Raw genomic sequence first — 19,211 nt, forward strand, 5'->3', positions numbered from 1 at the left:
GTAGAGTAGGCTGGCAAGACAGAAGCTTTTCTTACAAGGAAAAACAAAATTGTTGCAAAAACTTATGTCAAGTCTGACAAAAGCATGTGGGAAAATATTATAGTCTAATGCAGGCCTGTCAAACTGGTGCCCACAGGTCAGATACGTCACGCGCAGGCCCTGGCTCCACAAAGGCAAACAGTCACAATATAACACATTATGCTATTGAGTTTGACACCCGTGATCTAATCGGACCAAGGTTGAATTTTCTGGCCATAATTCCAAAAAGTATGTTTGGCACAAAAACAACACTGAGCATCAAAGTATACCATACAGTATTATGCTTTGGGGCTATTTTTCTTCAGCTGGAACTGGGTCTTTAATCAAGATGGAGGGAATTAGGAACAGTTCCAAATATCACTCAATTTTGGCATAAAACCTTCAGGCCTCTGATGCTGACAATGAAGAGGAATTTCACTTTTCAACCTGACAACAAACCAAAGCATACCTCTAAGTCAACAAAATAATGGCTTCATCACAAGAAGATCAAAGTTTTGAAAGGATCCAGACCGGAATCCAATTAAAAATCTGGGGACGACCTGAAAAGCTCAGGAGACGTCCTTGAAATCTTGTCAGATTTGAGCACTTTTGCAAGGAAGAATGGGCAGAGATTCTGAGGGCAAGATGTGCCAGGCTCCTACCCCAAAAGATTGAGTGCTGTCATAAAATCAAAAATGCTTAAATAAGGTATTAGTTTAAGGTTATGCATCTTTATGTGACCATGTTACTGTATGTTTTTTATATTTCTCCCTAAAAGATTTCAATTTGTTTTTCAATTGGATAGTACAGCTTTTCTGTTATGTTAAAGCTGGAAAAAAATCTGAAGTGATTTATCTTGGTTTGTTTTTTTTACATCTCAAAAATCTGGCACTTTAACAGAGATGTGTAGACTTTATATATCCATTGTATATAGCTGATTGTATAATCTCCATTTTCTCCAACAGTTATATTATTTTGTGTCCCTCCCAGCATTTTTTTTCCAAACATTACTGACGAAGTTATAGGGTCTAGGACCTTATAATTGTTTGATAAATTGTGAATTGTTTTATTCTCTAAATTACATACTTTTAATTTTAATATCATTGCATTTCTCTTCTAGTTATTTAAACGTAGAAATGTTGCCACAGCTGATGAAGAGACAGAAGAGGAAGTTATGTCAGATGGTGGTTTCCATGAAACTCAAATGAATAACATGGAAATGACGTCTGTAAGTCCATAATAAAATGCCAAATCCAGTCTGAACATCTGGCTGACTGTGTGACCAGCCATTGTAATAATTTCATTATTGATCATTTCTAAAGCTGTAAAGCAAAACACAATTCTCTGGAATTAAGATATCTACTAATTGTTTGAACATTCTCAAATTAAGTATATTTAATAAGCATGCTGCATTCTTGCCTTGGGGGTGGAAATCAGATAGATAACAGTTGGGCTATGCATTATAAATGTGTTATCGTATTTATAAGCTCTATTTTCAGTAGTTTCAAACCTCTTGTAGATAATCATTCTGTTCTATATAGGAGAAACAATCTCTCTGGAAACCTTTAAGTTACAGTATTTATGCAGGATATTCGCAATGCTGGGGGGAAAATCCTAGCCTAACATCATTTTCAAGCTATACCTGATTATTTAAAGGGAGAATTTTTTTAAAAAAATTGATTTATATGCCGCCCTTCTCTGGAGACTCAGGGCGGCTTACAATGCGTTAGCAATAGCCTTCATACTTTTGTATATTTATACAAAGTCAGCTTATTGCCCCCACAAACTGGGTCCTCATTTTACCTACCTTAGAAAGGATGGAAGACTGAGTCAACCTTGAGCCTGGTGAGATTTGAACTTACAGTAATTGCAGACAGCTGGTGTTAATCACAATGCTTTTAGTCTGCTGAGCCACCAATTGAACTATTGAACTTCATTCTTGCTAGCTGTTGTCTTAGATCTTCTTTCAAGCAGATATTGCTTCTAACAAAATCAATGGCAGATATTTTTTTACACCCCTGATTAAAACTGAAACTGAAATAAATTGATTTTCTGTTGCATGTTTCTTCAGAACTTTTTTTCTTCCATTCAGTTGTGCCTGATTCTGGACAAGTCCTTGCAGTTTTCTTGGCAAGATTTTTAGCAGTGATTTGCCCTTACCTGCTTCCTAGGGCTGAGAGCTGGCTTTGTGCCTAAAATGTAAAGTAGAACTCATGGTATCTGAGCTTGCAACCTGATGTCTTACCACTACACCAAACTGGCGCTCTCTGGAACTAAGCAATTCATTATTTGAGTTGGGGTTTTTTTTGGCTGCCATTCTTTCCTCGCTAAGTGTTTTTGGTATTGTCTGGTTTTAATCCTATGTGTACAACAGAGAGTTGCAATTATGAGATGGATGGTTATATAAATTGATATAAGAAGTAAACATAAAATAGACAGAGACCTAATTTAGGAGAAACAATGTGTTGATTTGGAAGTAATGCCCAGTAAGCATTCTGTAATTATCCATACCAATGCTAGTTACCATTCTAGTTTCTCTCTGAAAGATATTTTAGTTAATATTTAGTTATTCAGTAATAAATTTATGCTGAATCTCGATCAACACATGAACAACATGTAATGGCCTCTTAGTGCTTAGAGGCTGGAAAAGGCAAACCTTACACCTTCCTTTTCCAGGCAAACTTCCTTTCAGATCTGTTCTGATCAAAAAGCCAACATTTCTAACTCATCTGAAACGCATAGATTCCTTTTGTAGAACCTACATGTTCTAAAAGCCTGACTGCCAAATCATTTTAACCTGAGATCTGTTTTCTCTCAAGCTTTTGTCCCTGAGTGTCTTCAGCATAAAGCCAACAGCCCTCTCAATCTCCAAAAAATTATTTGTTCCTTAGAGGGACTTTGTTAGTTTGAACCAGATCAAAATGGTCATAAGTCACTTTTCAGTGCTGTAACTTTGAATGGTCACTAAATGAACTGTTGTAAGTTGAGGACTACCTGTATTAGGTTGTACAGGTATTTTTTGATTTACAGCCACAATTGAGCCCAACATTTCTGTTGTTAAGTGAGTTTTTCCCCATTTTATGACCTTTCTTGCCACAGTTGTTAAATGTGATTAATTTAAATGAATTAATTTAATTGTTTGAATTTTGAAGCCATGTTTTTAGGTAATTTTTTTCCATTTGGAATTATAGAATGCAGTGATCACTTCCGACATGACTGAGATGATCTTTTCCAATAGTCCAGAACAGCAGCTCTCAGCTACCCAAAAGTTCCGAAAACTTCTTTCAAAAGGTGAGTGCAAGAGTACTAGAGAAAGTTGCTGCTCCTAGGGATGTCTTGTGGGTTTTCATCAAAGTTGTCCTATTATTAGCAGTTATTACACATTAACAGGATGCCAGGTAAGGAGCCGAGGAGTACCAGTGCCAAAGAAACCTCCCTGGATGCTCATCAGGCTCATTCCCATTCAACTTCCTACATTAAAAAAAAATAATTAAAAACATTGGATGGATGGCATCTTGCAAATGTAGAGCAAATGTGCAACTATTTCATTATTTCTGAGAATTCCTATGATCCCTAAATTCTCCTAGAAAAATACAAGATTAATGCTTGCTCCCCTGTATTTCTGTTTCATGTCCAGAAAATAGACAAAGGTAAATAGAGGTCATAGATTCAAGGCATTGGTTACCACCTTTAAAGCGCTCCATGGCTCAGGACCTGGGTACTTATGAGACCGCCTTCTGCCACCGATAGCCTCCCACCGACCAGTTTGCTCCCACGGAGAGGAACTCCTCAGGGTGCCGTCGGCCAAACTATGTCGGCTGGCGACACCCAGCGGGAGAGCCTTCTCTGTGGGAGCTCCTGCCCTTTGGAACGAACTGCCCCCGGAAATACGCACAATCTCTGACCTCCGAGTTTTTCACTGTGCCCTCAAGACCCTGCTCTTCCGACAGGCAGGGCTATCTTTGTAAAGTAGTTTTAAATTCGGAGTTTTAAATTTTTGGTTTTTTTTTTTAATTTGATTTATATGCCGCCCTTCTCCGGAGACTCAGGGCGGCTTACAGTGCATTCAGCAATAGCCTTCATACTTTTGTATATTTATACAAAGTCAGCTTATTGCCCCCACAAACTGGGTCCTCATTTAACCTACCTTAGAAAGGATGGAAGGCTGAGTCAACCTTGAGCCTTGGAGAGATTCGAACCAGCAGTAAATTGCAGGCAGCTGTGTTAATAACAGGGTGCTTTAAACCACTGTAGTACCAAGGCTCTTTTTAACGAAACTTGGCCGTAAATGTAATAATTTTAATAATTTTTAAATTTAATTGGGATTTGTATTGTGTTTTTTACTTGGCTGTGCACCGCTCCGAGTCCTTCGGGAGAGGGGCGGTATAGAAATAAAATCTATCTGTCTGTCTGTCTGTCTGTCTGTCTGTCTGTCTGTCTGTCTGTCTGTCTATCTATCACGGCTTGGTGGAGGGTGAGGGTTTGTGGTTAGCATTCTGGTAAATCGATGCCTTAAAGCTATACAATGATGTGAATTCAGAATGTAATCCAGAACATTCATAGATATGTGCGTTGCACCAGACTCAAATAATTTAAAGCAGCTGCATTTTTTTCTTGGTCTTTTGTGGCTGGCACAGCAGGAATAGAGTCTTAAGAAAAGCTACATATAGTTAGGAATTCCTAACAGGTGTTCCATGTATATCCCAAAATATTTTGCCCTTCAGGTCCTAATCACTACATTGCTCTACAACTCTTTCCAGCTTTATGCCCACTCGGTAATCATTTTGCAGCTAAACTCGCAGTGGGTTTTCAGAATGCCAGATAATACCCACCACACCAAAAAGGTTGTAGAGGAAAGAAATTTAGAACACAATGTAAAATAATTCATATTTTATATAACTTTTATGGATAAATATTTATATATAGGAAAAGCAGCTGGATGACATGAGCTTATTATAATTCTAAATAATAATAATATATTTTAATTTCCTGTTCCATTCATCATTCATTCATATACATGTATACTCTTCATAATTAACTACACTATACTTTTGGATGATGAGGTCATAGAAAGCGCAAAGTTGGAAAACAGAATGAAGTAGTGCATAAGCTGTCCATAGAAGTTAAATATTAAGATTTTTCTGTAGATGAAGTCTGCTCTCCTCTGCTCTTTCTCTACAAAATTAGAGTTTATTCAGTTTTGTAAAACTGTGCATCTACGGATCAAGTGTTCCACAGTGGAGGAAATTTTCTTACCTGGGTTGCTCTTCTCCACTCGCCCTAAGAGGAGGATCAAAACATACAGTGTGTCTCTGATTTGAAAAGGTACCGGTCTTCCTAAAATCTTCCCCCTACCCCTCGGCAGCAGCCTCCCTTCCACAGACTATCCCAGGAGCAGTTCTTGGCTCAACAACTGAGTCAATAGATTCCACTTGTGCCACCTCTGCAGGTGAACAGAACTCCCTCAATCCCCATGAAGAGCTGAGAGACCATGGGGTAGGAAGGGACTAAGCCTAGAGACAACGAGCAGCCAATCCCCCATCTCCCACGACCAAGTGATCGGCGTTTCATCTGGACTTCTGCCATTGGATGCACCAGGTAACCGTGGCAGACCTATCCCCACCCAATCCTCATGGCCCATTTCCCCCAATGGCAAAGGAGACTACCTACCACACAGGGGTCCTCCTCTCTATGTAACAAATGAAGCAACCAAGGAGGGAGAAAAAAGTTGCCACCTTGATGGGCATAAACTGCATCTATCTCTTTCAAGTGAATACTCACCCAGTAGAGGAAAACACCTGTTCCTATTTACCTTTTATTTTACATCCTTCTATATTCTGAAGGAGTATATCTCAAAAACTGAAGGGGAAGGGCTGCCTCCTTCCACAGTAGGAGCATGCAAAATCTTTACTCATGCCTATCAGACTGAATGGGAGGAGCAACCCAGAAGAGGATTTCCCTCTACCCACTGAAGGAAAAGGATCTTCATGGAATTTCAAGGATTTGTTTGCTTCAAGTAGATTTCGCATAGCATCTTTGCTGTTGGGTTCTTGTTTTGTAGATCACTGACAACATCTTTGTAGTTTTCCTATATCCTCTCACATGCACCCTCACATAACCTTCTTTAAAATATTTATGTAATCTTTTTCTTAATTCTTCAACACAAGATGAAGATCTAAATGCTACTCTTGGTCTTTATTAATACTTAAAGGCAATGTTTAATATCTGATCACTAGCATATTAAATATAACCAGTTGCTACTGCTTATTTTATCATGTTTCTTTTTTTAATTATGTCTACAATTTGTCAAAACTCCCATTTTTTCACCTGCTGAATTACTGTTACAATTAGAACACTTTTATAATTTAATTGAAATTTGCCTTCCTGCAATTTAAATCCATGGTTCTATTTGGATTCTGCAACAACAAAGAATACCTTCTGCATGAGATATTTGAACAGGGCTTTCCTATTCTCTTCTAAATATTCTGTCTTTAAGACTTGATTTTGCATAATTCCTTCAACCCTCTTCACAGAACTTAGATTTTGGTCCCTTGATCATCCTCATCACTTTTCCATGAACATGTTCCAGTTCTCTTGAATCCTGAATCCAATTCTCCTGAATCCTTAAAATGTAGGGTCCAGAATGAAACACAGTATTTGGGATGATTAGACCAATGCAGAATGATTTAAAAGTTATAATTCTGTTGATCCAGAGTAAAGTTGTATTTGTCATTTTTGCAGCTACATCATCATAATTTCTCTTTCTAGTAAGGATATTAACTATCCGATCCAGTTTTAAGCCATCTACAGAATGAATAAGCATTACTGCTACCTTCTAAATCAAGTAATTGTTAAAAATAACAAAAAGTACTAGGCCCTAATACTGATTCTTATAATTCTATGCTCAATGCATTCATCTTTATCCTCAGCATCTTTCACAAACTCTAAACTTTAGTTTTCAATAGCACTATGCTTTTTAATTGTCACATGGGCTTCTTTTTATGCCCTCCCATTTTTTATTCACTGGAATTGTTTGTGATAGTGCTTTTAGTATCTCCTTTTAAAGAAACTCTTATGTGTCTTAATCTCCTTTTCCCACAAGAGTGTTCTGCCACAGGATCCTCTTGATTATTGCTCTAAATTTATTAAAATCTACATTTTAAGGTTTAATGTATGTTTTTGACTATAGTCAAATTTAATTGAATATTAATATTTTTATTAGAATCATGCTAAGAATAGCTGACCTTCCATCACCCTCTGAAGGAGTAATTTGACACAAGTCAGAAATCTGGTTAGAACTATACTTGACAGAGTTTTTCTCAGTGGTTGATTTGGATGATTAAACCCCTCCCCCTCCTTTTAAAAAATATTTGCAATTTGGTTTTAGATACACTTGCAGTGTCTTTTCCTTATGTGGGCAAACAGTAATTGACACCAACAATAGTAGTTTTTATTTGTTGACCCACTTATTTTAACTCAGATGTTCTCTACACTATTACTATATTTGTTCAGTTGAAATTTAGAGTATTTACTATTCATTTATTTAATATTTCCTATCTGTTTCCAAAGATACTCAAGACAAGTGGCACAGAATAAATTAAAATCAACATAAGGAAAAGTTAGACTTAAAATACAAAATATTGAAAACATTTCAAAATGCCACATAAAAAGATGCTTTTTGGCATCTTACTTTTCTGTTTTAGGGAGTAGAGTCAAGTCACATTTCTGAGAAAAACTGTTGAACAGGTTAAGAGGCTGCAGATTAAAATAAAGATGCAGATATTTAGGGGGAAAAAGCTAGATTATTGGTAGTTACAGTTAAGTACATTGAAAGCTAATCCACTAACATTAAATTGAAGAAAACTTATAAACAGAAAAGTGTCTTGTAGAATGAAACATAGATCACAAATAGAATTGCTGAATTTCAGCTGTGTATCTTCTGTCTCTGAATTTGCACTATATAACAAAAATTCCTTTTTGTTGCTTTCTCTTATTGAAGTAGAAATTGGGAAGCATATTTCTCCTAGAGTCACCTGTTGTATTATTCCTATGTGCTGCTTTTTTAAAATTGTCCTTTTCTTCCTCCTCTTTCGTTGTGGAAGTCAAAGAATTGTTCAGCAAACACTTCTGTTTCCAGAACCATTCAGATAGCTAAATTACAGTTTTGAGACTATTGACGTTCCAACCATACCTGGCTCCACACCCTTGTTTGCATATTTGTTGTCATCATTAGATAGGAGGAGGGACCGTGACATTGAGCAGAGGGGTGAAGACTAGTTTTCCATTCTTACAATGACTCTACTTTTTTTTAAAAGTTTTTTTTTTATTTTTTAAAACATAAAACATAAAATACATCTTTTTAGAGCAAGGATTTAATCCGGTATAAAGTAAATACAATTACTCACATTCCCTCAACCAATTTTGTTCCAAATTTTATCCATTTACTTCTTTAAAAAAAAAAAAAGAAAGAAAGAAAAAAAATCTTATTCTAAACATTTAGATTTTGAACATTCCACTATGTCACTCTAAATTCTAAACAATTATTTCCAAATAGACATCATTCCAAATCTTTGTCATTTTAACAATCAATATTTCATATATATTCCTCATTTCTAAGACGCATTACATTGAGTCTATATTGTACCTCTTTTAAATGGCAATTAGTATCCATAATCTTGACAAAGAATATTTTCCTCCTCTCTTAATTGTTTCTAAGTCAATCAACATTTCCATCTAAAATTTGTCATTCCCAAAATACTTTATTTTAAAATCTAATATTTAACTGATTCATAATAGCTATTTCCCGACAGTGTTTTCCGTCACTTCTATCTCTATTTATTTAACTGGTTCACAGTTTGGCTTAACTATTCTCCATTATTGTCTCCTCCACTTCCTCCTGAGTTTATTTTTGGGCTGGTTCGCAACTTAATCAGTTGCTTTCCAGCGATGCTTTCCTCCATTCCTGACCTTACTTATTTGAGCTGGTTCACAATATAATTTTAACTGCATACCAGCGTTATCTCCTTCAATCCTCCTAAATCTATTATGAAACTGGTTCGCAACTCAAATAGTTGCTTCCCAGCAATGCTTCCCTCCACTCCAACCTCTATTTTTAACTGGTTCACAACTATATTTCAGCTGCTCTCCAGGTATATTTTCCTCCACTCCTAACTTTTTATTTTTTGGCTAGTTCACAGTTTTGCTTTAACTGTTACCTAGCGTATGCTTCCATCCACTCCTAACTCGAATGGCTGGTTCACTTTACTTTGGTTGTTTTCCAGCCCGTGCTTTCCTCCACTCCTAACTCTTGTTTTTATTTTTAACTGGTTCCCAGTTTTGCCTTAACTGTTCTCCAGTATGATGCTTTCCTCCACTCCTACCTTATTTGTAAGACTAGATCACAGCTTTACTTTCACTGTTCTCCAGAATCATGCTTCCCTCCACTCCTAACTTCATTTGTTTAACTAATTCATAACATTTTATTTTAATTATTGTCCAGCTTTATGTTTTCCTCCATTTCTACATCTCTTATTCAATTATTTAACTTTAAATTAATTCACAATATATTACTCATATTCATTTTTAAATCCATTCTCCTCCATGTCTTTAACTGATTAAAAATAAAAAAGTATATTGACAAATATCTTAGCTCCTATTCTCTCCTAGGCTTTTTCCCATGCCATATTTATTTCCAGTGAATATCAACATTTTAAATCACTTTAAAATCAATTTTCTACAATTTTTAAGTCTGTAATTAATTCTTCTTAATATCCAGCACCTTAGAGAACATTTTCTTCTAAATTATTAGGTCTGTAAATAGAGCTTAAAAATTCCAAGTTTAAAAAAGTATTAAAACATCCAAAAATCATAATTTTCAATCATTTATACTCATTTTTTCCAAGTCAAATTGTTGTATATTCATAAAATCAATTTAGATAAAAATAATAGTGAAAAAAGAGAGAGAATAGTAACAATATTAATAATAGTTAAAATAAAAACAAAAGAAAAAAACAAGAATAAAAATAGGAAAGAGAATAGAAATATAACAAAAGAAATTGAAAAGAGAATTAGAAAAAATAGAGAGGGGGAAGGGACAAAAGAAAAAAAAAGGAAAGAAAAAAAATTAAAATAGAATTGAGAGAGAGCCCAGAGAAGAAGGAAGATATCTCCTAAAATTATTCAAAGATCAAACTCCCAGACACCATTACATCCATTTAATTCAAACTATAGTATTTTGTTATCTTGTTACTTTATATTCCATTTTTTTTCCTTCTCCAATCTATCTGAGTATATTTATTTTCCATTTCAATGTCCTCAAAATTGTAAGTTCTATAAAGTTAATTCTGAATTGACTATTCCATATATGGTATCCTGTTCTTCTTTTGTTGCCACACCCTTTTTCTCTTGTTGCCACGCTTAATAAATCAGTTTTCATTATTCCATTTAGTTTCTTCTTTCTGGTCTTCAATATCCTCCAATACACAGATTATATGTCCAAAGTCAAGCCTCTTGAATTTTTTCTCAAAATAACCCACTTTAAGTAACAAGCAACAAAGTTTCTCTTTCAAGGAACAAGCAGTCTGGAATTTACACTTTCATTTTTCAGCTGGCAGCCATCTTTTCTTTTAAAACCATATTTATTTCCTCTTCTCCTTCCTCTCTCTCAAACGTAATCCAATCGTTTAGCCACAAGAAATAGCCAGAAAAATAAAAAAAGAAAACCAAATCTGTAATAAAATCATTTCCAAAAAGTCTATAATTAACGCTATCTGTCAACAGGTCTTCTCTCCACCATTCATTTGAGTCTTTTTGCCCCGATGTTTCTCAGCCGCTGTTAAGGCTGGGGCACACTTTTTGTAATCCAGCATTTACGGGCAGTTCTCGCCTGGGCAGAAATCAACTCACCCGGCTTTCAAACTCCCTGCTCCGCTCTGTGCTTCTCGCTTCTCCTCCTCTCCTCCAGCACGATCTTTGTTCCTGTTGCGGTTTTGGGAGAGCTGCCATGGCTGTCGTTCCACTGCCGCTGGCGTGAAGGGAAAGCCTCCGGCCCCGAGGAACCTGCCCGTTCCTCTCGGCCGCCCAAGGGTCCCTTCTTGTCCCCCTGTCCCTTCAAGACAGGGGAGTTCCGAAGACCTGTCGGCGGCAGCTTGGCAGACGGGGTTTTGGCAGAGCTCTGCGGAGCTCGTCAGTTCCCCATCTGGATCCCCGCAGCGCCAACCGGAAGTCCCCTCAATGACTCTACTTTCAAATTCCTAGTCTTGGGGCAGGCACTTGCATGAAATAAAATAAAATAAAAGGTTTGTTAAGGAAATAACATAGTGATAAAGTGGCTTCTTTCAAGTCTTTTTACATTTTACAGTCTGTACTGTATTTTTCTCTATTATGGAGAAAAAGCCTATCGCGCAGCAGTGAAATCCATTTACCTTCGCTACCAGTTTGGGAACGGGAGCACGCACTATGTGCGCACGCTCCTCTTCTGCGCATGCTCAGATGGTGGGCAGAGCCTCCTGCCACAGCGCTACTGGTTCAGTGAACCAGATAGAACCGGGGGGGGGGGATTTCACCACTGCTATCGTGTAAGAACAGGCCAGAGATGGAGGAGAAAGAAAACTGAATTGAGAGGAAATGGAAGGGAAGGAAGCCTGGAGAATTTCAGTCTACCTAACTAGAGGTATGTTCTTTAGAGACAAACAAAATAAATCTTTTAGAACGGGAAGGAAATAAAGGACAGTGTCCCTGTCTGCATTTATTACCCTAGAATCATTTGGTTTTATAGGAGCAGAAAGCCAGTTGGTGAAAAGTTAAATTCTGCAATTTATGTTTGTGTGTATGTGAGAGAGAAATAGTTGGGATGATATATGAGTGCACAAATCATTTAAAACCTTTAACATAAATCTATTTATGCACTTCATACTAAATTCTATCATGTATTTTATAATAAAAATCAGATAAGACTTGGAGGTGAGTGAAACTATATGTTTATCATTTAATTAACAATTAATTACCTTAATTTTTATTTTTCCCTGCTCCCTTTTTGAGAAGATATCACCTGGTTCAAAATGTGATTCAGACCATCTTAAAAGAATGGCTTTGTATTTATGATACAGACCATACTATAGCTATCTGCCCAAATGTTAAATTGCTTCATATTAAAAAATAACAGTTATTTTAATATATTTGTATTTTGTATAATCTCAAACAGAACCAAATCCTCCTATAGATGAAGTTATCAGCACACCAGGAGTTGTTGCCAGGTTTGTGGAGTTCCTGAAACGGAAGGAAAACTGCACATTACAGGTGTGATGTTTGTGTGTTCGTTAGTTTGTAAAATGCATATTCATACATAATTTTAAAAATTTAGTGATTTAAAATCACTGAAGTGAAGCTACTGTATGATAAACTCAAGCTTTTATTGTGAAAAACTTAGCAGTTCAGCTTTAAAAAAATTATTTTTACAAAGAACATTGTCTCACTTTAGTTTATTTCCACTCAGTTGGGAGGAGTGCATGTTTTATTTCCTGTTTCTTTGTTTATAATTTGTTTAAACTCCCAAATGGATCCATAAGTACACAAGTAAATGCATCTTTAATAGTAAACTTTAATGACACTCTTGATGTACTATAACATTTTCCCCACTACTAGTGAGATGTTCGTGTGCAAAATGCCTTGAGCTTAAATTAAGGTGGAAGACAGAATTCACCGAGGCATTTTCTCACTACAGGTAGTCCTCAACTTACAACCACAATTGAGCCCAAAATTTATGTTGCTAAGTGAGAAATTTGTTAAGTGAGTTTTGCCCCATTTAATGACTTTTCTTGCCACATTTATTAAGCGAATCACTGCAATTGATTAGTTAGTAACACATTGGTTAAGTGAATCTGGTTTCCCCATTGACTTTGTTTGCCAGAAGGTTGCAAAAGGTGATCACATGACCTAGGGACACTGCAACCATCATAAATGTGAGTTAGTTGTCAAGCATCTGAATGTCAATCACGTGACCATGGGGATACTGCAATAGTCCTATGAGAAAAATGATCATGTCACTTTTTTCAGTGCTGTTGTAATTTCGAATGGTTGCTAAGTGAACTGTTGTAAGCCGTGGGCTACCTGTATCAATTCATCTAATGCTCCCAAGGATATTAAAACTAATGTATATTTCTTATATTACTCTTAGGATTCTATGTTTTAATCATACTATATCTTAATCAGTTACATTGGTATATTTACTAGGGAAAACATCTAACAGATGTCAGCAACACTTGCTGTTGCATAAAGTTACCTACCATAAGGCTACAAAAGTGGAATATGTGGGTTTGTCACCATTTACATTGCATGGTTTGGTAGTTCTTTACACAAATTTGTCCAAAGGATCAGTATTAGCTTGAACTAATACTAGTTGGGTCCATGAGCCTTGTAATGTTGTTCAGGTAGTAAACTGAAGACTAAGGGCTGCTGTTTATCTTCCCTGAAGCTTTCCCTATTATTATGAATTTCTGTCTGTCTCTCTCGAAAGGAGTGCAAGCCCAGACTCAAATATTTTAGTATCTATAATTGGAGATATGAAAATAAAGACAGGTAGTTCTGGAGATTTTAGTGGCATTTCTCCCCCTCTCCCCCCCCCCTTTTTTTTTCTTTTAAATTGCACCCGAAGATGCTCATTTTAAAATGGTGGGCTTTAAGCAGCCAAATCATTTTCTTTCTCTTCCTTTTTATGTGTTTTCCCCATATTAATCACTTTGGACATGTGCCTTAAACCACAATTTGCACTATGGCTTGTTTATAAAAATGTGAGTTTAATGGTATTTAAGACAAATGATCCAAATAGCGTGCACCATTCTACAAATAATGTGCACTGTTCTATTAATGCTTTGAATGGCTTCTGAAATCTGAAACCTCATAAGAAGACTGTGCCTACCATTCTTCAGTTTGCACATGCTGTTCTTGTGATGCATCAGAAGGCCTCAGAAGCATTGTGAGAATGGAGCATGCTATTTGGAGAAGGGCGCAAGCAGCCTTGGGAAGAAGGCTTGATACAGCCAACAGCTACAGAGGACCAGGTTGGGCAGAGCTCCTTGTCAGCAATGGAAGAAAGATGATGAAGGTCAGCTGTGCATTGCAGGGGTGGCTGGGGCTTTGCAGCTGTAACTTTGGGGATCAAGTGTAACTTGTTCATTGCCGCTGTAACTTTGGTCACTGAATGAATGGTCAATAAGCAAGGACACAGTCAATTTTGATAGATTACTAGATAGACATATAGAACTTTATTTTGGTCATTGATCAATAAACATACAATCAATAAAATGAACAACACAAAACTATCCCCTATCAACCAGAACTACTAGCAACCATTTGTGGGTGAAGCTTACACATAATTAGCAAAAGTTTGCTACTTTTAGAGAAATTTCTCTTGATTATTTAACAGATGGTGCAATTAAAAGCTATCAGAGTGCCCAGGAAATTTAAAGAAAAGAGAGGTAATGAACTGGTGGCAAATGACTCTGTAGAACTGGTAACACAGAAGAACATGGCTGTGGTTTCTATGGCACCCATATCATAAGGGCAGTATTGACTTTTATATGGAGTTTTTCTATATTTCCCTTCTGGGAAGCTGTGGGGAAAATATTAAATGGAGCTGAAGATAAAACTCCTAAATTTGAGAACTGATAGGATATAAATAGGCTGGTTTAGACACTAAAATGTGTTTATTTGGAATTATATTGTGAATGAAAGCAGCAATTTCTGCTTAACCTTCTATATCTAAAGAACCTTTTCTTTAGATCTATCTTGATCTAACTCTCTAAGTTAGATAGTATCACTGGAGAAACCATAGATGCTTAGATATTCAGATACTAAAGACTTCCTTGTGTTTCTTGTTATTATTGGTAACTTATATGTGACCCTGTAAATACAAATTAGTATAAACAAATGGAATTTAATGTTATATTTTAAAAATCAGTGGCTGAAGCTTTTTCTATCTCCTAATGCAGTTTGAAGCCGCCTGGGTTCTGACTAACATTGCCTCTGGAAATTCCCTTCAAACTCGAATTGTGATTCAAGCAGGAGCTGTTCCTATCTTCATAGAACTACTCAGCTCAGAATTTGAAGATGTGCAGGAACAGGTTAGATTCTCAAAAAATAAAAAGGGAAAAGGAGAAATGAAGTAGTATAGATTTCCCCACAATTGAAAATTGTCTTTATAGTATTACTTTATCTTACTAGATTGCTATGTTGTGTTTTGTTTTACTGAGACTTTATGATTTATTACTGGTTAAATTGTATTATTATTTTACTAATAGTTAGCCTGGAGGTATAGTCTTTAAATCTTTTTAGATGCATAATATAATATTAGAAAAATCTTTGTAGTGGAAACATGTTTAATTCTGACTCTTCTTTCTTTCTCAGGCTGTTTGGGCTCTAGGTAATATTGCAGGTGATAGTACCATGTGTAGAGACTACGTACTCGACTGCAACATCTTGCCCCCTCTATTACAGTAAGTGATACAAATGATACTCAGATTTATTAGCAAGGGTGATACAATCTTTGTGAAAAGAAACTATTTACCAGCAAAGTGCATCAAAATAATTCCAAAATAATTTATAAACTGACAGGCCCTCCTACAACTAAATAATCTGGATCTGTTCTATGCTTGGATAGAATACCACAGGGGAAACTGACTTAAGCCACCTTCATTTCCTTGATGAAGGTGAAATAAAAAGCGTAGTGTAGATAAAATAAGGAAGTATTTCACAAATTGGTAATTTCTCATTAACAATTAAAAGATATAGTTGGTTCATAAGTAATGCCTGAATAATAAATATCTAATATACTGTCAGTCAACTATGCAGGAAGATGATATTGCAAACCTCTTATTTCTATTTTCAGATTGCTTTCCAAACAGAATCGTCTTACCATGACTCGGAATGCAGTATGGGCACTATCTAATCTTTGCAGAGGGAAGAACCCTCCTCCAGATTTTGTTAAGGTACAGAATAAAATTCAGGAAGAGTTAATGCCCCAAAGATGCTTTTTCCAAAAGGCAACTGGACTTTCTTGATTTTTGTTTCTTTGAAAACATTTCACTTTTCATCCAAGAAGCTTCTTCGATTCTGGTCTTTTCTGGGTTTTTTTTTCCTGTTACTTTTTCTTTGTGGAAAAAGTTGTTCACAGTAGGTTTATTTTCCCAGAATGCCTTGTTCACAATTACTTTCTCATTCTCAGCTGTACCAATTATTGGTAATTTTTTGTAACCTATAAGTAATCTTTCTGGAATATTTCTTCGGAATAGCAATCAGCTCCTGCACAGAGAAGAAGTGGCCAATTTCTCATTATTAATAATAGAGGGAACAAAGCATCTCAAGTACAGTAATTGAGAAACAATGGGAAGTTTCTTTCCCTTTTTGCAAACTTATTCAAAACCATTAATTTTTTTCAGAGTGAAAAACAAGAGATCTATATGGAAGAAGACGGGGTCCATTCTATAGAAATATATCATAGGAGGTAAAACATAGCTCCTATGGTTAAATAAAAACACTTCTAAAGAAACAGTAAGACAGACTTGCCAACAACACCTGCTATATTTTTGGTATATTGCACAGGATGTCAGTTTTGTACTCATCTGCCTAAGTCATAGGCTTGTGCTTTATGCACTGGGATCCTGTGCTCAGGGAAGTTCATTCTCTTGAACACCAAATACGTGAGCTAGAGAGGTGGAGAAATACGGAGGGGAGATAATTTGGGATGTATTAACTTTATTTCAGTCTTCAAAAAAATAACTCGCTATCAAGAAGAATAAGGAACTTGGGGAAGGACATAATTGTGATGGCCTTCTTCGACGCTTCCCCAAATGTCTCTCTGGATGCCAGCTCAAAGGAAGATGAGCCGGTCCCAGGCATGTCATATGAAGAGGCAGCAACAGGCCCGGAGGCAGCTGGTGGCTTTGAGCAAAGAGCAACAAGTCCAAGCACAGTGGAACAATCACGGGGAGCGATCAGATGAGCTGCCAGCTGAGCATGGGTCTGAGGCTTCAGATGGAGAGAATGCGCAGCTGCAGCTGGCCAGCAAGGAGGAGGAGGAACTGCCTCCTCCACCCAGTCCAAGAGCATGCAGGCGGCGAAGAGACAGGAACAATGGAGGTCAGCCCACTTACTTACGAAGCAGCAGCCTTGCCCCTCTTGATGGGCTTGATGGGCTGCACTGAGTGCCGGCTATTAGCGCAGCAGGAGGAGGGAAGTGACATTGGGAACAATGCATTCTATTTTGGTGTCTAGCATTTACCAGCCTTTTAGTTGAGCTTCCTGACCATGACCATGTATTTTAGACCCTGGATTTGTGCCTTGACTGTTGGATCTGCCTCTTGGACTTGCCTTTGCCTTGAACCCTGTCTCCAGACCCTGGACGGTGGACCTTGGTGTTTGTGCCTTGCCTTGCTTCTATTTTGTCTTGCCTTGGAGATTTCTCCAACTTTGTGGATTCATATTGGAGTCATTCCGGAACTGAGCTGTGAACTTGGTTTTTTTTTGTTTTTTTTTTTGGGGGGGGGGGAGGGGTTGCCTTGTCACTGGATTGAAGATTTTCTGGGGAAGACTCCGAGAAGGGTTTGGAAAGTCTCAATAAACCCCTTGAATTCTCTGAAGTGTCGGAGCATGTGAGTTGGAGCCTGACAATAATTTCAAAGAAGACTGAGATGTTCCCATAGGAGAGTCCTAATCCTTAGATAATGAATGCACATTCTTTCATATCAAGAACAGTCCCCCTTATAGTTGAAGGCTTTTAGTTGTAGACGATTTGATGACAGGAGGAGTTTGTGATGGGTATAGAACACATGGTAACTTGTCTACCTGAGGAAAATATTATAGATAAACTGCTGTATAACATTGGGGGAATGGGAAAACCCATTGTGGGGATACTGTAAATGTAATACAGTATATCTTGATTTCATTAGCAAAACATTTGAGAGTGTCAAGAGGAACATGGTTGGAGATGGCCTCATCAATATCATTCATTTGGACTTTCAAAAATTATTTGACAATTAAGCATTCAAATCTCTACCATTCTTACTGTTTAAAAATGTTCTCCAAAAGACTAAAAAATAGAAAATTTTTATATGTCTTTTTTCTTTTTCATCGACATGTACTGGTAATTATATCTGTGGCTTATTTTAAAGCCACAGTTAACAGTTAGGAATTTAGACAGGAAGTCAGTAATTTCTTTGTGCATGGAAAGCAGGAATCCTTTCCCAATAAAAAGTTTGTTTACTTCTGTCAGGTTCCAAGTGTTAATGCAAAATCAAAATACAAAATGCAAATGTAATACTAAATGGACAGGCATTTAAAGGATCAGTCATTTGTCATATCATAAACAATACATATTTCAGTTTGGGTAAAATCTGAAAGGAGAATTTGTTTCTAAATTTTGGTTTTATTTTTCAGTAGAAACTGAATAATAGCATATTAAAATCAACAGTAATAATCCAATTGTCCTTACATACATTTTTTCACTCCAATTATTTAATCTTTGGACTGGTTCAGTTTTACAGTCTACACTTGATATATACTAGAACACTCTTTTTATACATAAGAATTCAATTTTGGCAACCTTCTAAATAAAGAAGCATTTCTTGAGTCATTTTCATAGAAATCATTGATTATTTTCCTCTTTCTTCCTTTGCAGGTATCACCCTGTCTGAGTGTACTCTCATGGCTGCTGTTCGTTAATGATACAGATGTTCTAGCAGATGCATGTTGGGCTCTCTCCTACTTGTCTGATGGACCCAATGATAAAATTCAGGCTGTGATTGATGCCGGAGTGTGTAGGAGACTTGTAGAGCTGTTGATGTAAGGGATTTTAGATCAAGTAAATGTGATTTTTCATTAAGTTATACTGTTTCCTGTATCAGTGTAAGATTGAATGAATATTTGTTTCACATTCAGTGACTGATTCATCTGGTTCCAGTGCCTCCTTTTTGAATAGCATTTAAACAAGCAGTCAACTTGGCTTTACAGCACATTTTTCTATCTATCTATGATCTTGATGAAGAATAATTTTCAGAGTAAGGCCTTTATTTGGAAGTAAAACTTGCCCATTTGCAATATCTCTTGTAGTTGCCCAGTCTTCCTTTTGCCACTCATTGAAGCCTATATAAACAACTCTTCCTTCTTATGTGTCACAGTTCATGAAAAGCTGGGAAGGGGCA

At 36.6% G+C, this 19,211-nt stretch overlaps 1 protein-coding gene across 4 annotated transcripts in view; it reads left to right on the forward strand.

Moving 5' to 3' along the window:
- KPNA1 (karyopherin subunit alpha 1) overlaps positions 1-19,211 on the forward strand; it is a 67,673-nt gene that overhangs the window by 38,057 nt on the left and 10,405 nt on the right. For all 4 annotated transcript variants that reach the window (XM_087888357.1, XM_034411094.3, XM_034411095.3 and 1 more), the window contains 7 exons: positions 1,139-1,246; positions 3,210-3,309; positions 12,221-12,315; positions 15,006-15,137; positions 15,421-15,509; positions 15,902-16,001; positions 18,689-18,852. In XM_087888357.1, coding sequence (XP_087744483.1) covers positions 1,139-1,246; positions 3,210-3,309; positions 12,221-12,315; positions 15,006-15,137; positions 15,421-15,509; positions 15,902-16,001; positions 18,689-18,852 — 788 coding nt within the window. The remainder of the gene's footprint in view (positions 1-1,138; positions 1,247-3,209; positions 3,310-12,220; positions 12,316-15,005; positions 15,138-15,420; positions 15,510-15,901; positions 16,002-18,688; positions 18,853-19,211) is intronic.

This window comes from Pantherophis guttatus, chromosome 2 (genome assembly GCF_059756535.1).
Source record: "Pantherophis guttatus breed Tessera chromosome 2, ASM5975653v1, whole genome shotgun sequence".
Taxonomy (NCBI): Eukaryota; Metazoa; Chordata; class Lepidosauria; order Squamata; family Colubridae; genus Pantherophis; species Pantherophis guttatus.